At 35.1% G+C, this 23,565-nt stretch overlaps 2 protein-coding genes across 2 annotated transcripts in view; both read left to right on the forward strand.

Moving 5' to 3' along the window:
* The window catches only part of ano8b (anoctamin 8b), a 31,313-nt gene extending 16,239 nt beyond the window's left edge, over positions 1 to 15,074 (forward strand). Inside the window, exons 10-17 of the mRNA XM_051122918.1 lie at positions 1,499 to 1,625; positions 1,919 to 1,974; positions 2,125 to 2,199; positions 3,874 to 4,611; positions 7,329 to 7,520; positions 7,629 to 7,760; positions 9,878 to 9,988; positions 10,091 to 15,074. Of these exons, the coding sequence (XP_050978875.1) occupies positions 1,499 to 1,625; positions 1,919 to 1,974; positions 2,125 to 2,199; positions 3,874 to 4,611; positions 7,329 to 7,520; positions 7,629 to 7,760; positions 9,878 to 9,988; positions 10,091 to 10,783 (2,124 nt within the window). The 3' untranslated portion in view covers positions 10,784 to 15,074. The remainder of the gene's footprint in view (positions 1 to 1,498; positions 1,626 to 1,918; positions 1,975 to 2,124; positions 2,200 to 3,873; positions 4,612 to 7,328; positions 7,521 to 7,628; positions 7,761 to 9,877; positions 9,989 to 10,090) is intronic.
* A 1,829-nt stretch (positions 15,075 to 16,903) lies between these two features.
* dda1 (DET1 and DDB1 associated 1) lies at positions 16,904 to 23,526 on the forward strand. The gene is made up of 5 exons (XM_051123063.1): positions 16,904 to 17,159; positions 18,226 to 18,306; positions 18,449 to 18,500; positions 18,645 to 18,706; positions 22,062 to 23,526. Exons 1-5 carry the CDS (start codon positions 17,151 to 17,153, stop codon positions 22,170 to 22,172), a joined length of 315 nt encoding a protein of 104 aa, XP_050979020.1. The 5' UTR covers positions 16,904 to 17,150; the 3' UTR covers positions 22,173 to 23,526.
* The last annotated feature ends 39 nt before the right edge of the window (positions 23,527 to 23,565 follow it).

Here is a 23,565-nt window from a genome sequence, read left to right on the forward strand (position 1 = left end):
GACAAAACCACAATCCTTCTGGGAGAAATTACTGTGGGCAGATGAGACAAAAGTAGAGCTTTTGGGTAAAGGACATCATGGCACCATTTACAGAAAAAGAAATGAGGCCTTCAAAGAAAAGAACACAGTCCCTACAGTCAAACATGGTGGAGGTTCAAAGATGTTTTGGGGTCGCTTTGCTGTTTCTGGTACTGGATGCCTTGACTGTGTGAACGGTATCATGAAATCTGATGATTACCAAAGAATTTTGATCAGAAAGCTGCGTCTCCACCAGAGGTCATGAGTCTTCTAGCATGACCTGAAACACACTTCAAAAAGTTCTGAAATGGCCAGCAATGAGTCCAGACCTGAATCCCATAGAACACCTGTGGAGAGATCTCAAAACAGCAGTTGGGAGAAGGCATCCTTCAAATCTGAATGACATGGAACAGTTTGGGAAAGAAGAGTGGTCCAAAATTCCAGTAGAGAGGTGTAAGAAACTCATTCATGGTTACAGGAAGTGACTGATTTTCAGTTATTTTTTCCAAAGGGGGTGCTACCAAATATTAAGTTAAGGCTGCCAATAATTTTGTCCAGTGCATTTTTGGGGTTCTGTGTGGAATTGTATCAGATTTCACTTTTCTTCTCTGTTTTTTTTGTGTTGTTCCAATGCAAACAAAAAAAAAAACATGTAAGTACCAAAACATTTGCAACTGCACCAATTTTCTGAGAGAAGTGTTGCATTTTCTGACAGAATTGCAAGGGTGCCAATATGCCGGGTGTGTCCCTGGACCACAAAACCAGTCCGTCATAAGTAACACAGGTATATTTATAGCAATAGCCAACAACACATCGTATAGGTTAAAATGATCAATTTTTCTTTTATGCCAAAAATCATTAGGATATTAAAAAACGATTATGTTCCATGAAGATATTTTGTAAATTTTCCACCATAAATATATCAAAACTTAATTTTTAATTAGTAATATGCATTGCTAAGAACTTCATTTGGACAACTTTAAATGCGATTTTCTCAGTATTTGGATTTTTGGCACGCTCAGATTCCATATTTTCAAATAGTTGTATCTCAGCCAAATATTGTCCTATCCTATCAAACCATACATCAATGGAAAGCTTATTTAATGTGCTGTATGTACATGTATATGTATAAATCTACATTAAAAAAATGACACTTATGACTGTTTTTGTGGTCCAGGGTCACATATATATTCATGGAACTGTAAGCCGATATTTTACTTTTTTTAATTCAGACTTTCTTTTTACAATTTAAAAGTCAGAATTGTGACATATAAACTCAGAACTGTGAGAAAAATGTCTGAATGGTGAGGTTACCTTCTTTATTTTTTTACCCCGTAGCAGAAATGGGCTTCCATATGTTTCACCATATTGTATAGTAAAAATAATAAAAGTAGTATTAATATAGATTTTCATATTAGTGCAGTGTGCAAATAGAAAACAGTTCATGTAATGTGAGCTGAAATGAAGTGATTTTTGGCAGGAATTTGTGATGGGGATTAAGGAGCTTCCACGTGTAGCAAGATTCATCCCTAAAATCATGTTGGCCATCACTGTGACGGCGTGTGACGAGGTGTACAGAAAGATCGCCTGCTGGCTAAATGACATGGGTGAGTCACAAGACATACGGAAGTTTATATCTAGTAATTTATAATCTGAAGTGTTCATGAACACTGTATTCAACAAAGCAGAATTTTAGGAGGGAGTTATGCATTAAACTGAAGGTTTCGTTTGAAGTTTGTCAGTAGTAAAAAGTAATAAAGCCAAAATGGATTGTGGTCTGGATTTTGGGAATCCAGGCCTCCAGAAGCCAAACAGAGGAGTGAAGAGAAAGAAGACAAACACTAGTTGTCAGGCCCCTGTGAGGTGAATACTAATGTCTGAATCTTCTGTTTCCCCACAGAAAACTACAGACTCCAGAGTGCCTATGAGAAAAATCTCATCATCAAAATGGTTCTTGTAAGTATCAATGGAAAAATGAATGCATAATTTATAACAAAAAAAAGTTCAGTGACCAGACTGGGTTTTTTTTTTAAATATTCATGAACCTTTTCCTAAAACTGCACTGGTATTTCACATTTTGTTCCTGAAATGTTCTTTCTTTCTCAGTTTCAGTTTGTAAATTCTTATCTCAGCCTTTTCTATATTGGATTCTACCTCAAAGACATGGAGCGTCTGAAAGAGGTGAGAGTCTCTGACTGGAGCATTGAAACCCAACACAGAAGCACAAGTCACACAAAACATCAGATTCTTTTTAGTTCTGTAGTTTTTTTTAGGTCTGTTTGTTTTTTTTTCAGTAAAGGAGTATTGTAATAAAATACATTAAATGTACATTAGATATATGAGGGGTGTAACAGTTCTTGGTAAAGAAAACCAGTCAGGTTCTATTACATTAATTTCCAATGGATTTGACATTATGTAAATATTATGAACTGAAATCAGTGTGCTTATCTCTAACAGGGTAGTGATATTTACAAAACTGTGTGTTTTTAATATATACATATATGCACATAAACTGTATTTTTATATATGCTACGATTTAAAACGGGGTTGTTTTAATATTTTTGAAGAAAGTCTCTTTATGATCACCAAGGCTGATTTTTTAAAATCAAAAATACAGTAAAAACTGTATTATTTTGAAATATTATTACAATTTAAATGAACTGATTTCTATTCAGGATTATTTGCTGAAAAGAAAGTTTACAATGACAGCATTTATTAGAAAAATATTATTTCGTAACATTATAAATGTCTTTTACTGTCTTTACTTTTTTCAATTTTCTTCATCAATTTAATGGATCCTTTGCTAAATTAAAGTATAAATTTATTTTAAAAATTAAAATTTTATTTAATAGTATTTTTTAAATACATGTATAGTGTTTATTAATAATTTAAATGTATATTTTTTGTTTTCATTTCATTTTTAAATTTTAGAATTTAGTTACAATTTTCTTGTATATTCGTCATTTTTATTACTTTTTGTTTTCATTTCATTTTATTATTTTTTGAATATGTCTGTGTATTTTTATAGAATTTTATTTCATCATTACTTTACTGAAGTTTTATTTCACACTTACATTAACGTAAGCTAAATGGAAATGAGAAATGCTGCATTGGCAATGTTTTTTATATTTTATTTGAGTTTTATTGTATTTATTTTATTTTATTTTATTTTATGTATTTTATTTCAAGTGACTAAGTTTTTGTATGGAATTTTATTTCATCATCGTTTTACTGAATTTTATAACATTTTTATTTCATATCTACGTATTTACATTAAACTAAATGAAAATGAGAAATGTTGCATTTGCAACTGGCTGAATTTTTTAAATATTCTTACATTTTTATTATATTTTTACATTTTTATTATTTTTTTATATAGTTTGGGCTATGTGTTTTATTTTATGTATTTTATTTCAAGTGACAAAGGGTTTTTTTATTGAATTTGATTTCATCATCATTTTACTCAATTTAATACATTTTAAATGTTGCGTTGGTAACTAGCTGAATTTTTTTTTCATATTTTATTTTAGTTTTTATTGTATTTTTATATAGCTTATATACTTTATTTCATGTATTTTATTTCAGCATCATTTTTTTGAATTTATTAACTTTTTATTGTATTTTTTACATAGTTTATATATTTTATTTCATGTGACAAAGGTTTTTTATGTTTTTAGTTTTAGATAACTAATAATACCCCTGTTTTGAATAGTAGTATATAAATAGAGAGCTAGAATATATTTAATGTAATCAAAATGGGCATTTTAAATGAAACTGCCCAAATGAATTAGAGTGGAATCAAAACTGGGCATTGTGAGGTGATGGTGTAACATTTTGGTGTCCCTATTCCTATAGATGCTGGCCACACTGCTGATTATCCGGCAGTTTGTGCAGAACATGAAGGAAGTCCTGCAGCCCTACCTGGCCGAGCGGCACCGATTGGGTGAGCTCACGCTGCGGGCCGTTTGGGAGCTGCTGGTATCTGCGCTGCTCAAGTACGGGCGCCTCGCAGCAGGCCGAGCGCAGGTGTCGCCCAGCGACCCCACCGTGCTCGGGTCAGGCCTGCACGGGCCACAAATGGGCGAGGAGGGCCCTCAGGAGAGACGAGAACGCAAGTGTCTGAACGGTGGCTGTGGTGTCCCAGATGAGGATGTGGAGGAGGAGCCTGGGGAGAGGCACAGCGAAGAAGAGAACGAATCGGAGAGCCTCATCGACTGCGGCCTGAAGCTACGGAAGGTCAGTTTTATTGAGAAGGTGGAGCGTAAGTCCGCAAGCTGCGTCAGCCCGGTGGACGACAGCTTCCTGGAGGAAGGGAGCCCCACCATGGTGGAGAGGGGCATGGATCCTGCCTCAGTTTTCGAGATGTGCGATGATGATGAAGAAAACGGGGTTCAGGAGATGAAGGAGCTGACAGCCGAGCCGCTGCCAGCGGGAGTGGAGAACAGCACGTCAGTCAGGCTTAGGAAGAGGGGGCGGAGCTTAGAGAGGGCTGACAGTAAGACCAAGAGAGATTCATGGATGGATCCTCCTGAGGAGCAGGAAACCACAACGCTAACACAGGCCGAAATGGAGAGCTGCATGCAAACATACCAGGTCAGAAGACACACCATACTTTTATTTTGTTTAGTTTTGCATTGAAATGTAAAAACAAAATACATTACATTTTGAAAGTATATTTTTTTATTTGATTATTTATAAATTAAATTGTCATACATTTGAATATAATATAGTTGGATATAAGGCAACATTTAAATTTTGCCCATGGCAAAGTCAAGTTTGTTTTTTTGCTCTTCGTTTGAATATAAAATTTATAATATGGATATAATTTGAGACTTTTTTCAAAACTCCAAACTTTTCAACAGTTTTATTAAAAAAATTTCAGAACACAGTGCCCTAGTAAAAAAAGTTGTATATTTAAAATACATTTATTTCATACTAAGTACAGTTAAAATCTGTTAACGTATTTACTGATATATCGCTCAAGACTTACTGATGTAAAAATTATAATTAAACGTTATTTGGAGTACTACTTGTGCACAATGCCCATTTCTTAAAGGAGTCCACTTCCAGAACAACAATTTACAAATAATGTACTCACCCCCTTGTCATCCAAGATGTTCATGTCTTTCTTTCTTCAGTTGTAAAGAAATTATATTTTGAGGAAAACATTTCAGCATTTTTCTTCATATAATGGATTGCTATGGTGCCCCGATTTTGAACTTCTAAAATGCAGTTTAAATGCGGTTGTAAACGATCCCAGCCGAGGAAGAAGGGTCTTATCTAGCGAAATGATTGGTTATTTTAATTTTAAAAAAAGTTTATATACTATAGTTTATATACTTTTTAATGCCAAACGCTCATCTTGTCTTACTCTGCCTGGACTATTTTTGTTCCGGTTCATGACAGTTAGGGTATGTTGAAAACCTTAATCTCATGTTCTCCCTCAACTTTGAAATCGTTCTACATCGCTGTTTTACCTTTTTGGTTAAGGGTGTTTGATCTTCTTTGCATGTTCACTTTGCAAAGACTGTGTCGGTACTTCTGATTTTAAAATGATTTTTGAAGTTGAGGTAGTAAATACGATTGGAGTTTTTCGACATACCCTAACTGTCTTGAGTCAGGATAGTTCATGGAGAGAAAGGCAAGATGGGCATTTGAGATTAAAAAGTATTTCAGTTGTATTTTTTTTAATGAAAATAACGATATTTAATGAAATATTGTTTTGCTAGATAAGACCCTATTTAATATTAAAGGAGAAGTCCACTTCCAGAACAAAAATTTACAGATAATTTACTCACTCCCTTGTCATCCAAGATGTTCATGTCTTTCTTTCTTCAGTCGTAACAAAATTATGTTTTTTGAGGAAAGCATTTCGGGAATATTCTCCATAAAGTGGACTTCAGTGGTGCCCCTGAGTTTGAACTTCCAAAATGCAGTTTAAATGCAGCTTCAAAGGCCTCTAAATGATTCCAGCCGAGGAAGAAGGGTCCTAGCGAAACAATTAATTATTAAAAAGAAAATGTACAATTTATATACTTTTTAAACTCAAATGCTCATATTGTCTAGTTCTGTGCGTATGTGTATTCTGTGCATCTCCGGGTCAAGACAGGGTATGTCAAAAAACTCCCATCTCATTTTCTCCCTCAACTTCAAAATTGTCCTACATTGCTGTTTTACATTTTTTTGTAAAGGCCGTTTGACTATCTTTGTATGTTCACCTTGTAAACACTGGGTCAGTACTTCTGCAGCAATGTAGGATGATTTTGAAGTTGAGGGAGAAAATGAGATGGGAGTTTTTCGACATACCCTAACTATCATAAATAAGAAAACAGAGTTTAGCAGAGCTAGACCAAGACGAGCATTTGCAGTTAAAAAGTTAATACGTTTTTTTAGAACATAACCGATCATTTCGCTAGATAAGACTAAGACTTTTTTGCTCTGGAAGTGAACTTCTCCTTTAAGCCTAAAATGTGTTTTAATGTCACTATTTATGAGAATTGTATGATCTTTGAATAAATGTGTGATATTTAAAGTTTACCTGAAGTATACTTGCAGTAGTTCCACTTTAGCACAAATATTGGATTTCAGCACTACTTTCAGCACAATTAAAGTGCATTAAAGGTGCAGTGTGTAATAGGACCTTAGACCTTACATGATGAACTGTTATGTTTTTATTACCATAGAATGAGCAATTTCGATCTACATACACCGTGGGTTTCCTTACATGGCTATTTTGCACCGCCGTGTTTCTACAGTAGCCCTAAATGGACAAACTGCTCTACAGAGCCTTACGTCTCTATGATGTTCTTGGAAATAAAACACTGACACAATGATGAACAAATAACAATAACATTTGCAATAACATATTGGTTTACTTAATAATTAAGTAAATATAATTCCTTAATTTACCACTGGCTACTCTCTGCTGTTTAAGATGACAACACTTTTGTCCTGTGTCATCCACTGTAACTTCTCTATGTGCAAAATTACAAAATTAGTTGTAAAAATGAGTTGTTCCAGTTTAGCAGACTTTAGGTATACCAGTTTAGTATACTAAAAGTACAATTGCAGGGTATTTTTAAGTACATTAATAAGTACATTTATTTGTAGTGTTTAGCATGAAATAAATGTATTTCAAATACATTTTAGTATATTTATTTTTTACTAGGGTGGTTTGCAACTGAATTACTCTATCATAAATGTCTCTGTCTAGAGTATTGATGTTCTACTGCCGGAAGGCAAGCAGATCCTTCCAACTGACATACTTACTCTAAAAGTCTAAAACAAAATGTCCCTAAATTGCCTTCCAGGACACTTTTCAGGACTACCAGGAGATGTTTGTTCAGTTTGGATATGTGGTGCTCTTTTCCTCTGCCTTCCCATTGGCCGCCATGTGTGCCCTCATCAACAATATCATTGAGATCCGGAGCGACGCGTTTAAACTGTGCACCAGCTTACAGAGACCTTTCGGCCTGAGGGTGGGGAGCATTGGGCAATGGCAGGTTAGACTATACAGAGTACTCTGAAAATCATTATAATACTCATTTGATGCTGCTCTAAGAGTGTGTTTATATAACAAGGTTGTGTAAAAGTCCTATATCATTGCACAGACAGTGATGGAAGCCATGGGTCTGATTGCCATCATAGTGAACTGCTATCTGATTGGTCAGTGTGGGCAACTGCAGAGACTGTTTCCCTGGCTTAGTCCTGAGATGGCCATTATCTCCATCGTCATCCTAGAGGTACATACACTCATGTTATTTTAGTATAATTAACATACTATTAATGTTATTGTTGTTTTTTATTAATATTTTAAATTAGTTTTTATATTTGCTGTTTTTATTTTATTCTTAGTTAAAGTTTAAGTAATTTTGTTGTGTTTTAGTATTTTTATTTTATAAATGTATAAAGGATTTTAACATTTAAACCATACATTTTCAGAAGCAAAAATCTTTTTTCATCTGATTCCTTGGCTCATGCGAGTCAAATGGACACCAAAATTTCAAATTCTACATATCTAGATTTTTCGCAAAACCTACTTTTTCATCATCCTAGACAGTTTGTATGATTTTCACCAAAATTGGCTCAGATCATCTTCAAGAAAAAGCTGGCAAAAAGTTACGAAAATTCAAGTAGATTAGTCAAACTGTTCTCGAATAATGTGCAAACAAATTTGACAAAGAGCATGAAAAAAAATGGACAGAAATGTATATATCTACAACGCTTTAGCGTATTGAGACCAAACTTGGTGTGTTTTATAAGCAGTGTTGGGTGTAACTAGTTACTAAGTAATTAGTTACTGTAATTTAATTATTTTTCCCTTAAAAGTGAAGTAAGGGATTACGGTGTATAGGCTGTAGAACAATTATATACAATACAGTAGTGGATTTAACATCAAAATTTAAAGTCAAACCTTAAAATGCATGCTTTTATGTACCCTTCTCACTTTAAATATTTTGATGACGTAATTAGAAAATTGATCGTTGTACGACATCAAAGTACCGCGAGAGCTGTAGAGAGCAGAGCAGATGGCTCCTTGCTTTCGAATTGCTTTTGTGGTACTTTCATTCAAAGATCGATCGCGCAGTGCAAACAGCAAACACCTGGTTATTTTTATGCAATTTAGAAATCCTGTGCTGAACGTGTCCCAGGAAAGTGGCACGTCTGGTCACCCTACCATATAGGTCACCCTACCATAATTTCCTGAGCTTTTCTTTAAAAACCTACTTTTTTGAACTGCTCCTAGACCATTTGACTGATTTTCACCAAATTCGAGATCATCTTCAGACAGCAAGGGTTTGACATGTTGACACCAAACTTTGTGTGTGCCATTGTCACCTCACACAGAACACACCACATTGATTTTATAACAGGGCCACCTATTGGTCAAAAGTGATAACCCATTAAATCTTATTACTAGTGGTTGTATTTATGATTTTTAAACCACTCTGACTAAAATCATCTAAAAATGGCTTCAGTTACTCATTGCTGCAGTTGGTCTGATGCTTGCTGCCTATATAATATATAATATAAATATATAATGTTTTTTCAGGAAGTTACTGAGCAGGAAACACTAGTACATCTAGTATTAATAAACAGTTCTCAAGCTTATTGAAAACAAGAAACAGACAACACAAAGTGGAGGCCCCACAACACTGCACATTTTGCATCTCTCCTTTGTCTCACACACCCATTTCAGGTCTTGGAGTCTCTACTAATAAGCAAACGATCTGAATCAGGTGTGTTTGATTAAGGAAACATGGAAAGCATGCAGTGTTGGGGGGCCTCCAGAAACGTGGCTGGGAACCACTGATGTAAAGTACAACACTGTATGAATGAACTGTTTACATTCAAATAAGACAATTCAGACTCTATGCCTTTTATACACTATGTGATTTTCTGTGAAAGCTCTGACTGCCCAAAATGTGCAGACTGACTCGAACTTCAGCAACTAGCATCAAATAGTCCAGACTGCAAATTGGCAAAAATCTGGACAGAAGTTGTGTAGTGTATTCCAGCCTTTAGTAGAAGAAAAGCTCCTTTCTATAAGACCCTCAGGGCCAAAATTAGCCACTGAGACCATCTGCTTCCTCAGTGAATCATATGAGATTAGCTTAGTCATTTGTTCTCACTTCAAAAATGTTATCATTATTACTTCTATGCTTTTAGTACAGTCATAAAACATACCTCTATTCAGTTCTCAAACCATGCCAGTATGTCCGACTATGACTTCTTTCACCTGAAGACAACTTGGATTTGGAGTTAAAGGACTTCTTTAAGTGACAGTTTCCTATCACACGTAAGGGAAATGACAATGAACTGATTTGTATTTTCTTTCTCTCATTCCTCTCGTGAGCAGCACTTTGCAGTACTACTGAAGTATATCATTCATGTGGCAATACCAGACATCCCCAGCTGGGTCGGAGAGGAAATGGCCAAGCTGGAGTTTCAGCGCAAAGAGGCGTTTAAGGTAATACCCCATCCACTGTTGACCAAAACAATATTTAGGAAACTAAAGAATGTGAGATTTTGGCAGCAACTGGATTCATTGCTGGTGTACATGTGTTTTTAGAAGCATGAGCGTCAGGCACAGCAACATTTCCAGGAGCAGCAAAGGAGGAAGCGTGAAGAGGAGGAGCGGCAGCGCCAGGCGGAGTATCAGGCCCGTCGTGATCGAGATGACGGCCGCTCGGACTCGTCGGGTGGTGATCACCACCACGACAAGAGCCACAGTGGCAAATCCAGACCAGGGGGTGGGGGAGGCGCTTCTGGAGGGGAGAAACCCAAACGTCCCAGCTCGCTTCTCGGAAACAACAATGTCATGAAACTAAAGCAGATCATCCCTCTACAGAACAAGTTTTCCTCCGGCACAGCCCGTTCCCCGCAGTCACCCACGGGTAGCGAACCCAAGCTACCAGGTTTCCTTAGTTTTAAGTTCCTAAAGTCTCCTGAGAACAAGAAGGAGGCGGCGACGGCTACCGCTAGTGCGTCAACAGCTCCTCCAGTCCAGGAAAGGGCTGAAAGGTCCCAATCACCCAACAAGTCCTTCAATCCTGGAAAACTCTTTAACTTTGGGAAATCAGAAGGAGGGGCATGTGTGAATGGGGCTCAGCCGTCAAAACCAGGGGATGGGGGACAGGTGCAGGACAAGCCCCCAACAAAGTCCGACCTCAACGGGGTCCCGGACGAAATCCCATCCCCTTGTGGAGAGAATGGGGAGAATGGATCCTCAACTGATACTGATCCATCAGGCCCTAAGATGTAACCAGAAAATGATCTCCAGTTAAAAAAAACAGTGAGAAACTACTTAGTAACACTGAGGGTGGGAGAGTGGGAATGTTTTATGAGGCTGTGCAAGACTTGACCTGGAAGCTGTTAAGTAGACATAATGGGGAATTCACTAAAGGCCGGGGTGTACTTCATTTTCCGTATTCTGCTCCGTCTAGCAAACAAGAGACCGTGGAAATATACTCTATTGACACTGAACATAGATGTGTTTAGCACGCACGCCACCTAGTGGACTTCTCTTTTTGTACATGCATAAGTCAAAAATTTGGCGGTAAGGATTTATGCTGATAACTCATTGTTCCAGCAATCGATTATCGGTGCAGATTAATCGGTTACTGGAACAATTATCGGTGCCGATTAATCGGTAAAGTTGACAGATAGCGAGCGTTAAAATGTTCGAAACTTTTAAAAACACAACAAAAAAATTGCTTGCTGCTGGAAAAAATACACAAACATCCATTTTAAATACAAATTTGTTTTCCATCAATGCTGATCTGGCGCATTTTATAATGCACTCCATTTGCATACTACAAATGATAATACAATTGGGCATGGCTAATAACAGAAATTGCATCACATGGACTATTAACTAGCCAGAGCAGGACATGGACTAGGGAAGTTTACTTTCGGCTTTAGAATATCTTGAGTCCACAGATTAGCGTTGTGCATTTGCACGTGCTGCGTGCTTTGTTTTAGCACCCGATTCACTGAAGTAAGCGTATCAGGTAATGCTCAACACTAGAGGTCGACTGAAAGCGGATTTTACCGATAACGAGAACTATGTTGCACCACGCTGGCTGATAACCGATTAATCAACCGATACTGAATAAAAATAAACATAACACTCCATATAAAATAGTGCTGAGCTTCATTACAAAAAAACAGTACTGAAACATGAAAATGTACTGTAGATTTTAAATGATATATAAAACGATTTGGGTCAAATCTAATGTAATGGAAAAATGCTAATGGAAATTCCCACTGAAATTGGATGTGTTACTGATTTGTTTATGTTTCTGTTTGCTTTCTCGCATCACTAGCTTTAAATATGCAACTTTGCTGGCTAAGAAATGAATAAAAGTGACTGGCTGGATATCAACTAAAGCAAAAAGACGTTAAACATTTAGGACTTTTGTCACGTTTTAGCCGCCTGAGGTGCTACTAATGTTAGCATCGTTTCAGCCTTGACAGCAAACATACTGCTGGTATTTCTCTACTATTGTAACAACAAATTAAGTCAACAAATGAATTACTTTATAATAATATGAAAACATTCACTGTACTTAATACACACCATTTCGTTGTCTATGTTTCAAATTCGCATCTGAAGTATCCCAGTGATTCACCTTTAGAGGGCGCTTTTGCACTGTATAATCCTTCTCAGCCGCTCCAGAAACGAACCCTACCTGGAAAAACTATCAGTACGGATTTATGCCAATAACTCATTGTTCCAGCAATTGATTATCGTGCCGATTAATCGGTTACGGGAACAATTATCGGTGCCGATTAATCGGTAAAACCGATCAATCAGTCAGTTCTAGTCAACACAAAATTAGTAATGAGGATGCCTGCGCCTTATTTCCAGACAAAAGCTGACAGATAGCGAGCAGTAAAATGTTCGCAACTTTAAAAAAACGACAAAAAAAATTTGCTTGCTGCTGAAAAACACACAAACATCCATTTTAAATACAAATCTGTTTTCCGTCAATGCTGATCTGGTGCATTTTATAATGCACCTCATTTGCATAGATAACTCATAATTTAAATACGCATGGCGCAGTGCAATATCGGCGCATATACAACCTGGTTAAGTTGGTAAACGACGCATGGTTTCGCTACAGTGGTGCAACCGTTTAGTGAATTCACCCCATAATGGTTAATGCTTCGCTATATTTCAGAAGAACTTCGTAAAAAAGACCCCCCCTCCACACACACGCACACTTATCCACACACACATTGCCTTTTCTGCAACCCAAATAGGAATGCATGAGCTGCGTTTCTGACGGTTTTTGAAGTGCAATGTTTAATTACTAGTCTAAAAATTGTAACATTTTATTGGGTTGCCGATATAAAAAAAAAAACCGTACAAATCAATCACACAGTGCGACCTCCGAAATATCATAACAACTATAATCTCACAAGCAGCAGTTTCAATTATGGGTGATGAAAACGTTTGTACATGTTTAAAAAAGTTGGTTTAGTAGAGCAATAGCAACTTTACAAGCAAAAACTACTGGTGGTTTAGTACGTCCATACCGAATAGGCCCCGAATGGCAATATTTTCATGTTAATTATCAAGTGAAAATCAATAATGAAAACTGCAATGAAACAAATGCGAAGGGTTGTGTGATGTTGATTATTTGTCCGAAATTCATTTATCCATTTCACACTATTGTAAAGCGCTGTACACAAAGGCAGCAGGATGAGCCGGATAGATCGTGAAAATTAGTGTCATCTCCTGAATTTGATGGTCATCGCATTGCATCTGTTTTGAACCTTCAAGCTCAAATATTACCTATAGTGCAGACTTTAACCCTTCTTAACTACATTACGTCAGATTGGAAACTACCCTAAACTTTACTAGTGTTGAAACAAACCTCCATACACCTCCAGTCAAACATTTGGACACACTGAAAACCCTTTTCTATAAAAAAGCTTCTGCTAGACTTTTTTTTTAAATTAAAAATGAAGGTGACTTTTAAGAAGCTTAAATATAACATTTTTAGTCAGTACTTAAATCATATACATTGTTATGTATATGAATTATACATATAATTCACATATTTCCGTTTGTATTACTTCATAGTTTTGATATCTTTCCTATTTTCTCAAATGTGTTTCCAAAATGTTGACTGGTAGTTTATGATGATAATAATTGGCTAATTAAATATTAATGAGCCATTTTCCTGCAAGCCAATGTAGGCAGCCTCATTACATATGAAAATACTGTATTTTATTTGTTATTAATACACTACCGAAATAGTCCACTGTAGCTATTATTAATCTACTTGTTGCCAACTTCATTTTATTCATGCCTACCTATGTTTGTGTTTGTTTTTTGTTTTTTTACTGAAGCAAAAGTAATATTTGCCTCCTCTTTGCACATAGTGTCAAGTCCTATTGTTTTTGTGTAAAGCTGCTAAGCACGTGCTTCGGTTTGGAAATGTGAAGGAAGCTGTAAATGTTTTTCCAACAAACTATCTCTGTCTGTAGAGGCAGTTTGAGTGTGTGTTTTATCAAAGAACTACTTTGAATGACTAAGTTTGTCCTGAGCAACTAAGGGAGGGTCTTATCTTAACACAATGTACTCAGCTGTTGCTATCAAAACCCATTACAGAAGTCACAATGTCACACCCTATGAGGGGTTTCTATGAAGCAGTTGAATCTGTGTAAAGCTGTTTATATTTCAGCATAAGGTCATGAAGAAACGAGAGGTGCCTCATGTAATGGAATATTACATTTTTAATTTTAAGTTTCATAGAAAACAAAACAAACTATGCATTTAGTTCTTTATTTGGTTGACAGAATTTGCTGAAGAAGTTGTTGCAATAATAATTTTGGCCTGAATGGTAGTTTTAATGTTTTATGTTCTAAATTTGTTTCGTACACGTTAATCAAGCCATTAATTATGGTTATAGATCAGTTTCATTTCATTGATAAATTCATCCTTTACTACAACCAACAACAATATATGGGTCTTAAATTTTTTCCACCAAATACTGTCTCCAGAAAAGGTCACCTGTAAGAATGGCTTTAAAAAAGTCAATAACTGGTAAAGAATTGAAAGTGTTTGTTTGTAGGGGTCGTTTTCTTTTTGAATTGAACTCTGCAAAATGATTGATCTTGGTATATTAGAAACCATCAGGCTGCTGTAATGTTTCAGTATCATCCGTCCATATCATCTCTGCGATTCATGTAGTCGGACCATCGGACTGGCCTAGTAACATTCACGTTTTGTGTTATCGTTTAATTTGATGATTCGAGTAGTCAAGCTAGAAGCTGGAAGCATTACGAGGCTGCGTAGGTTTGTCGTCTAAGAACTGCTTTACATTGGGTCTAACTGTGAAATCTGAAGTGATTGTGATGAGGGGCCGCAGAACTCCCTCTGTGAAGGCAACCTCACAAACCTATCATGAGCTCTTCCAATGTTCCACTGTAAAACTTTTCTTTATTAAAGAAACAATATTAGGGAATGGGATTATTTATTTCTTTTATTTTGTCATATTTTTGTAAGAATTGAAATGGGATAATAAACAGATTTAAATTTATTGTTTTTCTGAGTCGTCTTTCAGTAGAAACTAATTTATTCTAGTATGCTCACTCACATAATTCATAGCTATTTTGGCAAATTGATGGCTAATTCATATGATTTTTTTGTTTGTTTGTTTTTAAAAACTTGAACGTAGTATATTAATGCATTTGGTTTATCTGAAGAAACTTACCCTGCATTGAAGGCTTTGAATATTTTTATCAGTTCATGCATGTTTACTATCGCACCCATGGTCTTGGCTTTACTATATGCTTTTCCACACTTCTGTTTAAAATGTTAAAACTAGTCACAATATTATTTATGGTATTCACAGTTTAGGAATAAATAAGGTAAATATGTGACTTTTATTATCAGTGACTGAATCCAATTAGGGTCAATCTGAACTCCATAAAACGTAATAGAACATAATGCCAGGGTTAATGAAGAGAATCAAGTACTGCATATCATGAGACTCAAATTAAAATTGCACTACCCTAATAAAAATATTCAGAACCATCAGAAGTCAGAACATAGCTGTACAAAAAAAAAATAAATAAATAAATAAAATAATAATAATAATAGTAATTTCAGTAATTAACACATATTTATCTGTTTGTTTATTTGTAATATTTTAATTATTTTTTAAATATAATTTTATTCTCTCTTCTTAATTTGATAACACCTGTGTTTAATACCAGGCTACAACAGTTTTTGTTAATATTTTGAATTAGATTTTATTTTATATGTTCTGCTTTCATGTATAATTTTAGTCAAAATTGTAATTTTGTTGTGTATTTGTTATTTTTTATGTTGCTGTTTTTAAACACGTCTGTATAGTTTATATTCATTTATTGATTTTATTTCATGTAATGAAAATGTATCTTTATGAGTTTAGTTTTAGTTTACTATAAAGCCCCTGATTGGATTTAATCTGTTTAATTTTTTTAAATAATTTAAATTAATTCATTTATGAATTTATTTGTTTATTTTTAATATTTTATTTTATTATTATTTTTTTAATATAATTGTTATTTTATGATTTTGATAGCAGCTTTGTTTAACACCAGGATTGAATTAGATTTTATTTTATATGTTCTGCTGTCATGTAAATTTTAGTTACATTTTTACTAATTTTGTAATTAGTTTTTGATGTTCTACATATTTACATTACATATTTTTTCTTTATTTGTATTTCAGGTTTTAGTTTGCCTTATTGCTTTTAGTTTTGTTTTAGTTGCCTTATTAACTAGCTAAAATAAAATATTTTTTAATATTCTATTTCAGTTAAGATTTTTTTTTCATGTAATAAAAATGTATTTTTATGGGTTTACCCTTACATACATTTTTTTTTTTTTTTTTGGACAGTAAAACCATGGTTAATTGTCATAAGGGTAGTTTTAGTTTACTATAATAGCCCTGATTGGATTGAATGTAATAATGGACCCCACTCCATAAAAAATTACCTGAATTTTGAACATAATACAAGGTGTAATGAAGAGAATCATATATTATATTATATAATTATTTATATAATAATACCCTATTTATAATATGGAGAAATGCACACATTTATTAATGTATTTAATTTTTATTTTATTTACTATTATTATTATTGTTGTTGTTGCCTTCTTTTCTTTCTAATTTTGAAAACAGCTGTGTTCAATACCGGGTTACCACATTTTTACCGTAGAAACAACAAAGGACCTATATATATATTGAAGGAGATTACAGTTACCATGGTGAATTTTTTTAAAGACGTGATTTGGTAGCTACTAGGTACTACACCTGACAGAAAATTACAGCACACACAGAGAGAGAGAGAGAGAGAGAGAGAGAGAGAGAGAGAGAGAGAGAGAGAGAGAGAGAGAGAGAGAGACTTGTCAGTCGGTAGCTGTGTTGTAGCAGAGGCTATACTGTAGTTGTGTAGCTGCTGTATATTTGTTATTTCTGTGTTCATACATATTTCTGTGTTTTAGTGTCGCAATCAGTAGTGAGAGGGAGTGTGTGAGTGATACCGGCTTCAAATCTCTGATTTCTGTCAGTGTTCAGGCCTGTCTGAGCACAAACACACTTACAGGACTGAACTGACTTCACCATGGACAAAGTAAGTTTCTGCACACTTATAACTTCATCTCATATTCACAGTAACCGGAGCTTTAAAAGACTGGGCGCCGAAATATCATTGTAAATGCTAAAACCTAAACTATATCGATGAGATTTTAGTCCCTTTTATCTGACAGGCTGCTTTAGTGAGTTAGCATGCTAGGCCGCTTCAAACACTCATGGATAGTTCATATACACTTCCATTACAACAACAACCTGAAATAAACACGTTTAAATAATGTTATAAAACATCTGTTTGTGGTTACTATATGATTTGGTGTTTGAGTAATCTTTAAATCACCTCACCTCACGTCATTTTTAAATGCTAATACGTTAGCGCGTGTTAGCATAGTTACTGAGAAGCGCGAGCGAGACTTGCCTAAGCTTTTATCCAGCAGTCACGACTTGAATATGTTCTGAATATTTTAGTAGTTTTGTTGTTATTAAAATGTTTTAAAAATGTAAAACGAGAAAGCTTATATCCTCTACACATGTAGTGGACTAGACTGGCAACGCCCAGTGCTTGAAATGCATCATCCTCCATCTGGATTTGAGTTTACTCTCTCATTATGTGTTTGCAAATGAGATACGTTACTTTAGATGTATTATTTAGATGTTTATTTATTATGTGTGTATTTCTGTAAGAGCTTACAAGTGCTCTCCTGTCATTGATTGCTAGCTAAATGCGTCATGCTTTCTGTCTGACCACTTTGAATCTGTCATTGGCAGATGGATTTTATGGTCAGTCAGTACAGTCAATTGATATTTTTCTGGGATTATGTCATGTGCAGTAGTTGGGTAATGGTGTTTTGTGTATGTAAACTGTCAGTAAAACTCTACAGATTAAAAGGAAGCTTTAGGATACAGTCTTTGTGTTGTAAAAGCCATTTATTATTTACTAAATCGTCCTTAATTCCAGCTAAGACTGAAGTGAACTCAGAAATAAAAGAAAAATGTGTCTTTCCCCTCTGGACGACTATCTGTCCAATGTCAAGTGTGTTAATTTAGCCCTTCTGGTATATTACTAGTAAGCATTTGAAACCTTTTCATCTCTGAATGTTTTATAGGCAGATTTCCTGAAAGGCCTACCTGTGTATAACAAGACAAACTTCAGCAGATTTCACGCGGACTCTGTATGTAAAGCATCGGTAAGATTTGCTGCTTTACACTGTTCTTCAAGCGTTAACGCTTGACTTTCTGAATATTCACCGAGCGTTTTAACACCGCAGCTGTGAATGACATTTTCAGGGTTTGGTTAAATCATTAACAGTCCATTTTTCTGTCTTACAGAACAGAAGGCCATCAGTGTATCTGCCTACACGAGAGTATCCCTCCGAACAGAGTGAGTGCTTGGATGAAGGCTGTTGTATGGCCTTTTAAAACATAGACCTGTGTTGCATAATAAATTTGAAATTTTATGCGTCTCACATAATTCTTTGATTTCAGTTTGATGCCTAATTTTAGGTTGCTTTTACTCTTCTCACAGTCATCGTCACAGAGAAGACAAACATCCTTTTGCGTTATCTTCATCAACAGTGGGACAAAAAGGCAAGTGTTTTTCAGACTCTCAAATAGATGGATAAACTGACTCTTTTCATAACATAAACATAAAAACTCAAAGAAAATACGTTGTCAGAATATCAAAGGTCTTCCCTTATGTGTTATTGGGTGTGGAACACTATCTGTGTTTCCATTAACCTTCAAATTGCGAACTGAAAATACGCCTAATGGAAACATGTCAGTTTCGCAAAAAAATTACACTTGCGTTTGATTTTAAGGCAATTTGAAAAAGGAACATTTTGCAAAACTGCAATGGAAATGATTTTTTTCCACATTAACAGGTCACCTTGAATACGTAAAAATCACATGATCATTCTTTAATGTTCTATAACCTCAAAAAACACCTCATGTGGCCGCTGACTACACAATGCTTGAATAAGGGACTTTTCTTGCCATTAAAGCTTGGATAACCCCTTATTTACACTCAGACATGGCCACCGAAGCAGATCGTGGCCACTCTAGTCAATGCTTGTGTTTATACCAGGTTTGTCGCAGCATGTTTTAGAAGTGTCCCAGAAGCAGTTCTCAACGCTACTTCTGTAAAGATTTGTTTGTTTCCTACGATTAAAATTAATGGCTAGTGCGGTGACTGCGATAAACATAAACCTACCAACATCCGTTTTTGCAAGAGGTTAATGGAAACGCTGTCATTTTGGTAGGGTTGGGTATTGAAAATCAATTCCAATTCCAGAAACAGATACTTCAGGTCAGGAATTGGATACTTCTTGTGAAATTAAAATTCCGATTACGCCTATCGATTCGTATATGCGGTTCTTTTTTTACTTTTTTTTTTTTTCATCTGTGAGGACCCGACCTAGTGATCTGCCAGGTCTTTGCTCGCTAATCTAAGCGCATAGCGCTCCAAAGTATGGCTACACTTGCTATCAGAAGTCGAAAAAGTAAAGTAGGCTTATAATATTTGTGATGAGCTAAACATGTTGCAATAGATGTGTCACAACCAAATATGACAAAGCATTTTAATTTAACAGATCTTTAAATGTCACAAACACAAATACCAACGTGTTTCTGTTCCTAAATAACAATGATTCATCTGTTTGATTCCTTAAACTTTCTTCCCTGTAGCATACCGTCATGTATATGAATGAAACAGTTTCACAGTCTTTTCAACCACACAGTTCATTTTTTCTGTGTTACAGACATTCAGATAATCATAGAGGTACTGGGATTAAAGTTCATAGTCTGGATATAAACTCTGATATGTACTGTGGAGATCAAAATAGAGTAAATCATCCTTTTGAAAGTTAATTTGACATTCCAAATAATGTTTGATTTATAGATTACGTTGTTAGGCCAGTTGATGGCGAAGGGGGCTGTTAATAATGTATTTGTCTTTGATCATTCATTCAAAAACACTGATTCATCCAGTAATGAACTAAATAAATCTTGAGTGAATCACTGAATCATTTACTTATAAATTAGGCCTACATGTGATTTTGTTTAGTTGTCTAATGTTTTTTTCCTTCAGAATCGTAAGAGAGCCACAACTTCCATTTAAAAAAACAACAACAACCCAATTTATCCAGAATCACGCAGCTCTATTTTGCAAACAGCTCTTAAGTGAATCTTGTTTTTATGTAGCCTGTTGATTTTTGTTCATGGTATTCAGCTGCAATTAAATGTTTAGCAAAAAAAGAAACAGAATAAATATGCTTGATATCATCTTTTATTCACATTGGAATCAAAAAGTGTCAGAATTGATAAGCAGAATCGGAATCGGAATTGGAATCGATAATATTCTAACGATACCCAACCCTACATTTCGCAATAGTTTTTTTTTTATCAACATTTATAAAACATCGCAAAAGTTTTGTGCAAATCTGTAATGGAAACACACCTATTGTCCTAACCAGACGTGATGCCACGACACATAATAAAAGGCATCTTTTCTGTGTTAATCAGAGTTTTTGTCCTAACCAAACATGACAGTGGATTCTATTTTAGAAATTATTTCTATTTACGCAGTGTCACAGAATATGAATATGTGCAGAATATACTGAATATGTGCTTTGTTTCATGTTAAAAGCTCTGTGAGTTTGAATGTCATTTTGCATGACGTTTATAACCATAATAAAAGTTACGTCGAATAATTTGCCTCAGACCTTAAAAAAAGACACAAACGTAAAAACAGTGTGTACTGTCAAATGAATTTCATGACAAAGATTGTATCAGTCACTCAGTATGTATTTTTAATCAGATTTAATATTTAATTAGATTATATAATTATACATTTCGTTGCGAGTGAATTGTGCTTTCAGAGAAAGCCGGTTTATACGTTCTTCTGGGATTTTTTTATTAATTTTTTTGCATTGCATAGCCGAATTGCTGGAATCTTATGAAATCACGTCTAGTTAGGACATAATGTAATGGTACACAGAAAAGAGAAAAAATTATATATATATATATATATATATATATATATATATATATATATATATATATATATATATATTTTATATTTATATATTTATATTTATATTTATATTTATATTTATATTTATATTTATTTATATTTATATTTATTTATTTATTTTTTCACATAAATATTTCTTAAATATGTACATTTGTTTGTGTTTTTATATATACATGTAAGTTTACACAGTATACACACATTTATTATGTCTAAAACTTATTTTGGATGCAGTTAATCATGATTAATCGATTTGACAGTGATAAATATATTAAAATATGACTTTCATTCATAATATTTCATTCATATTTATTATTTTTACTAATGTCATTCTTTCCTTCCTATGCAATGTTTGTTTAAATCTTTATATGCTTAAATCATTATATAAAATGAGTTTATGCAGAGCCGGAGCCAAAAAGTACAAAATTCCTCGTTAGTCATATTGATGTTTTTGTGAATGAATTAATGAATGTATATGTGCTTTGTTATATGAAAAGTGCATAGAAAATACAAAATGCATCAAAACAAAAAAAGCAATGCAATGGAATGCAAAAATGCATTCTGGGTGAATGGCCTATTGTTGTACTCTGGTAAAAAAAAAAAATATATATATATACTTGTAGAGTTTTGTTGTCCTGTGTGAACCTACTCAACTGAATGTGATGTGGGACAAGTTTGAAATTGCTGAGTGCACAGGAACAGGGGAAAAAAGAATTAAATTTCTTTTATATTTTAAGGTATAGAATCATACTGAAGTGGGACTGAAAAATCTGCCTAAATTTGGGACAAAAAGTAAACGTTGGGAGAAGGAAGAAATAACTTATTTTTAGCAGGAGCGGGACTGAAAAATTGTTTCAGTGCAAACCTCTAGCTACCAGAAAGATGAATTTATGTATTCTTTTTTATGTCATGCAGAATGCAGCTAAAAAGCGAGAGCAGGAGCAGGCAGAAGGGGAGGGCGGCAGTCCAGCACCTCCCCGCAAAATCGCCCGGACAGACAGCCAGGAGATGAACGAGGACTCATAGAGTAACCCACCATCCAACAGCACAAGAACGGACACAACAAGCCCAAACACCCGCACACCACACAGGAATTTCATCTCAGAAAGAAAGAAATGGAAGAACACTTCTCTTACAGTGTGTTTTTTTTTTTTTTTTTTTTTTTAATTTTACTGAGTGCTTCCTGATGCAGTCAGTGCCCCTCACCCAGCCTGTCTGCCCAGTTAGAAACGTGTGGGGCGCGACGGGTTTCCACTGCCAGCTTTGACGATTCAGCTGAACTCTGAACAGCGAGGGGGGCCGGGTACAGAGATATTCAACAAGCACATAAAAACGAATGTCTGCTATGAGGACGTGTGTGAAATTTTAATTTGTTAGGACACTATTAATGCAGTGTTTAAAAGTTTAAAAACACCCTAGTAATCTCAGCTGTGAATTACTGCTTTCATCATATACTCCGAACACAGGGTCTCGCTTCAGTGTCCAAAAAAGGGAAATTTCAGAAATGTACAGCCACGTTCGGCAGATTTAGATGTAGTTTTTTGTGTTGGTAATGTGGCAGTCTTCCTAGCAGGTGCATACTTGTGCATGAATGCACTGTTAGGACTGTTTTTCTGTCGTCACAGGTTGAGGATAACATTTCTGGTGATGTGAAGAAATACAAATGTCAGTCTCTTTCCACTTCCCCCGTTGTCATATAGGTTTTCAGTGCTGTGTTCGTTCCAGAATCATAAATGGATCACTTGCCTTCAGATGCCTGACTCGATCTCTGACTTGATCCCTGTGCGCCGATTCAGTTTGCCTTCTAAATATGATGGGGGCTTTCCAGGTTCCAGTTTAATAGTGTCTCTCCTTTGTCTGGATTTGTAGTTTCATTTTGGAGTTGTTTTAAGGTGCTGCTATGCAGCAGTTCCTGTCTCAACCTGCAGAGGGAGTTAGTGAGCTGTGGTTGTGGATGGTTGGGTACAATAAACAAGAGGAGCTTTACACATGAGGCTTAATACTTTCAGCCAATGTGCGTTGAGTCCACAACATATTCTGTGTTTTCGCTATGGCTGGAGACACGGTGTTAGGTTAAGTCAGCTGTTTCAAGTTTGTTAGTTTGTTCTTGTTGAAAAGATGTATTGAAGCCATCAACGTTAACAAAAAAGAATGCATGCAACATTTTGAGTAAAGGAAGCTTTTAAAACCTCTTGGGGGGGAAGTGTGCAGAAAGCAGCTCATCTTGAGTCTAAATCTAGCTGAAAGAGTTACAGCATTACTTACACCTGCATTTGTATGTTCTTGTTCTTATGAAGCCTTCCCAAATTCTGTTCGAGGTCAACGTTTTTTTTTTTTTGTTTTTTTTTTTGAGAATCAATAAAAATGAGATTAAAAACTGTTTTGTGTCAAGCTAAATTGAATTTAGATTTATAATAAT

The sequence above is a fragment of the Labeo rohita genome, chromosome 11 (assembly GCF_022985175.1).
Source record: "Labeo rohita strain BAU-BD-2019 chromosome 11, IGBB_LRoh.1.0, whole genome shotgun sequence".
Lineage (NCBI taxonomy): Eukaryota > Metazoa > Chordata > Actinopteri > Cypriniformes > Cyprinidae > Labeo > Labeo rohita.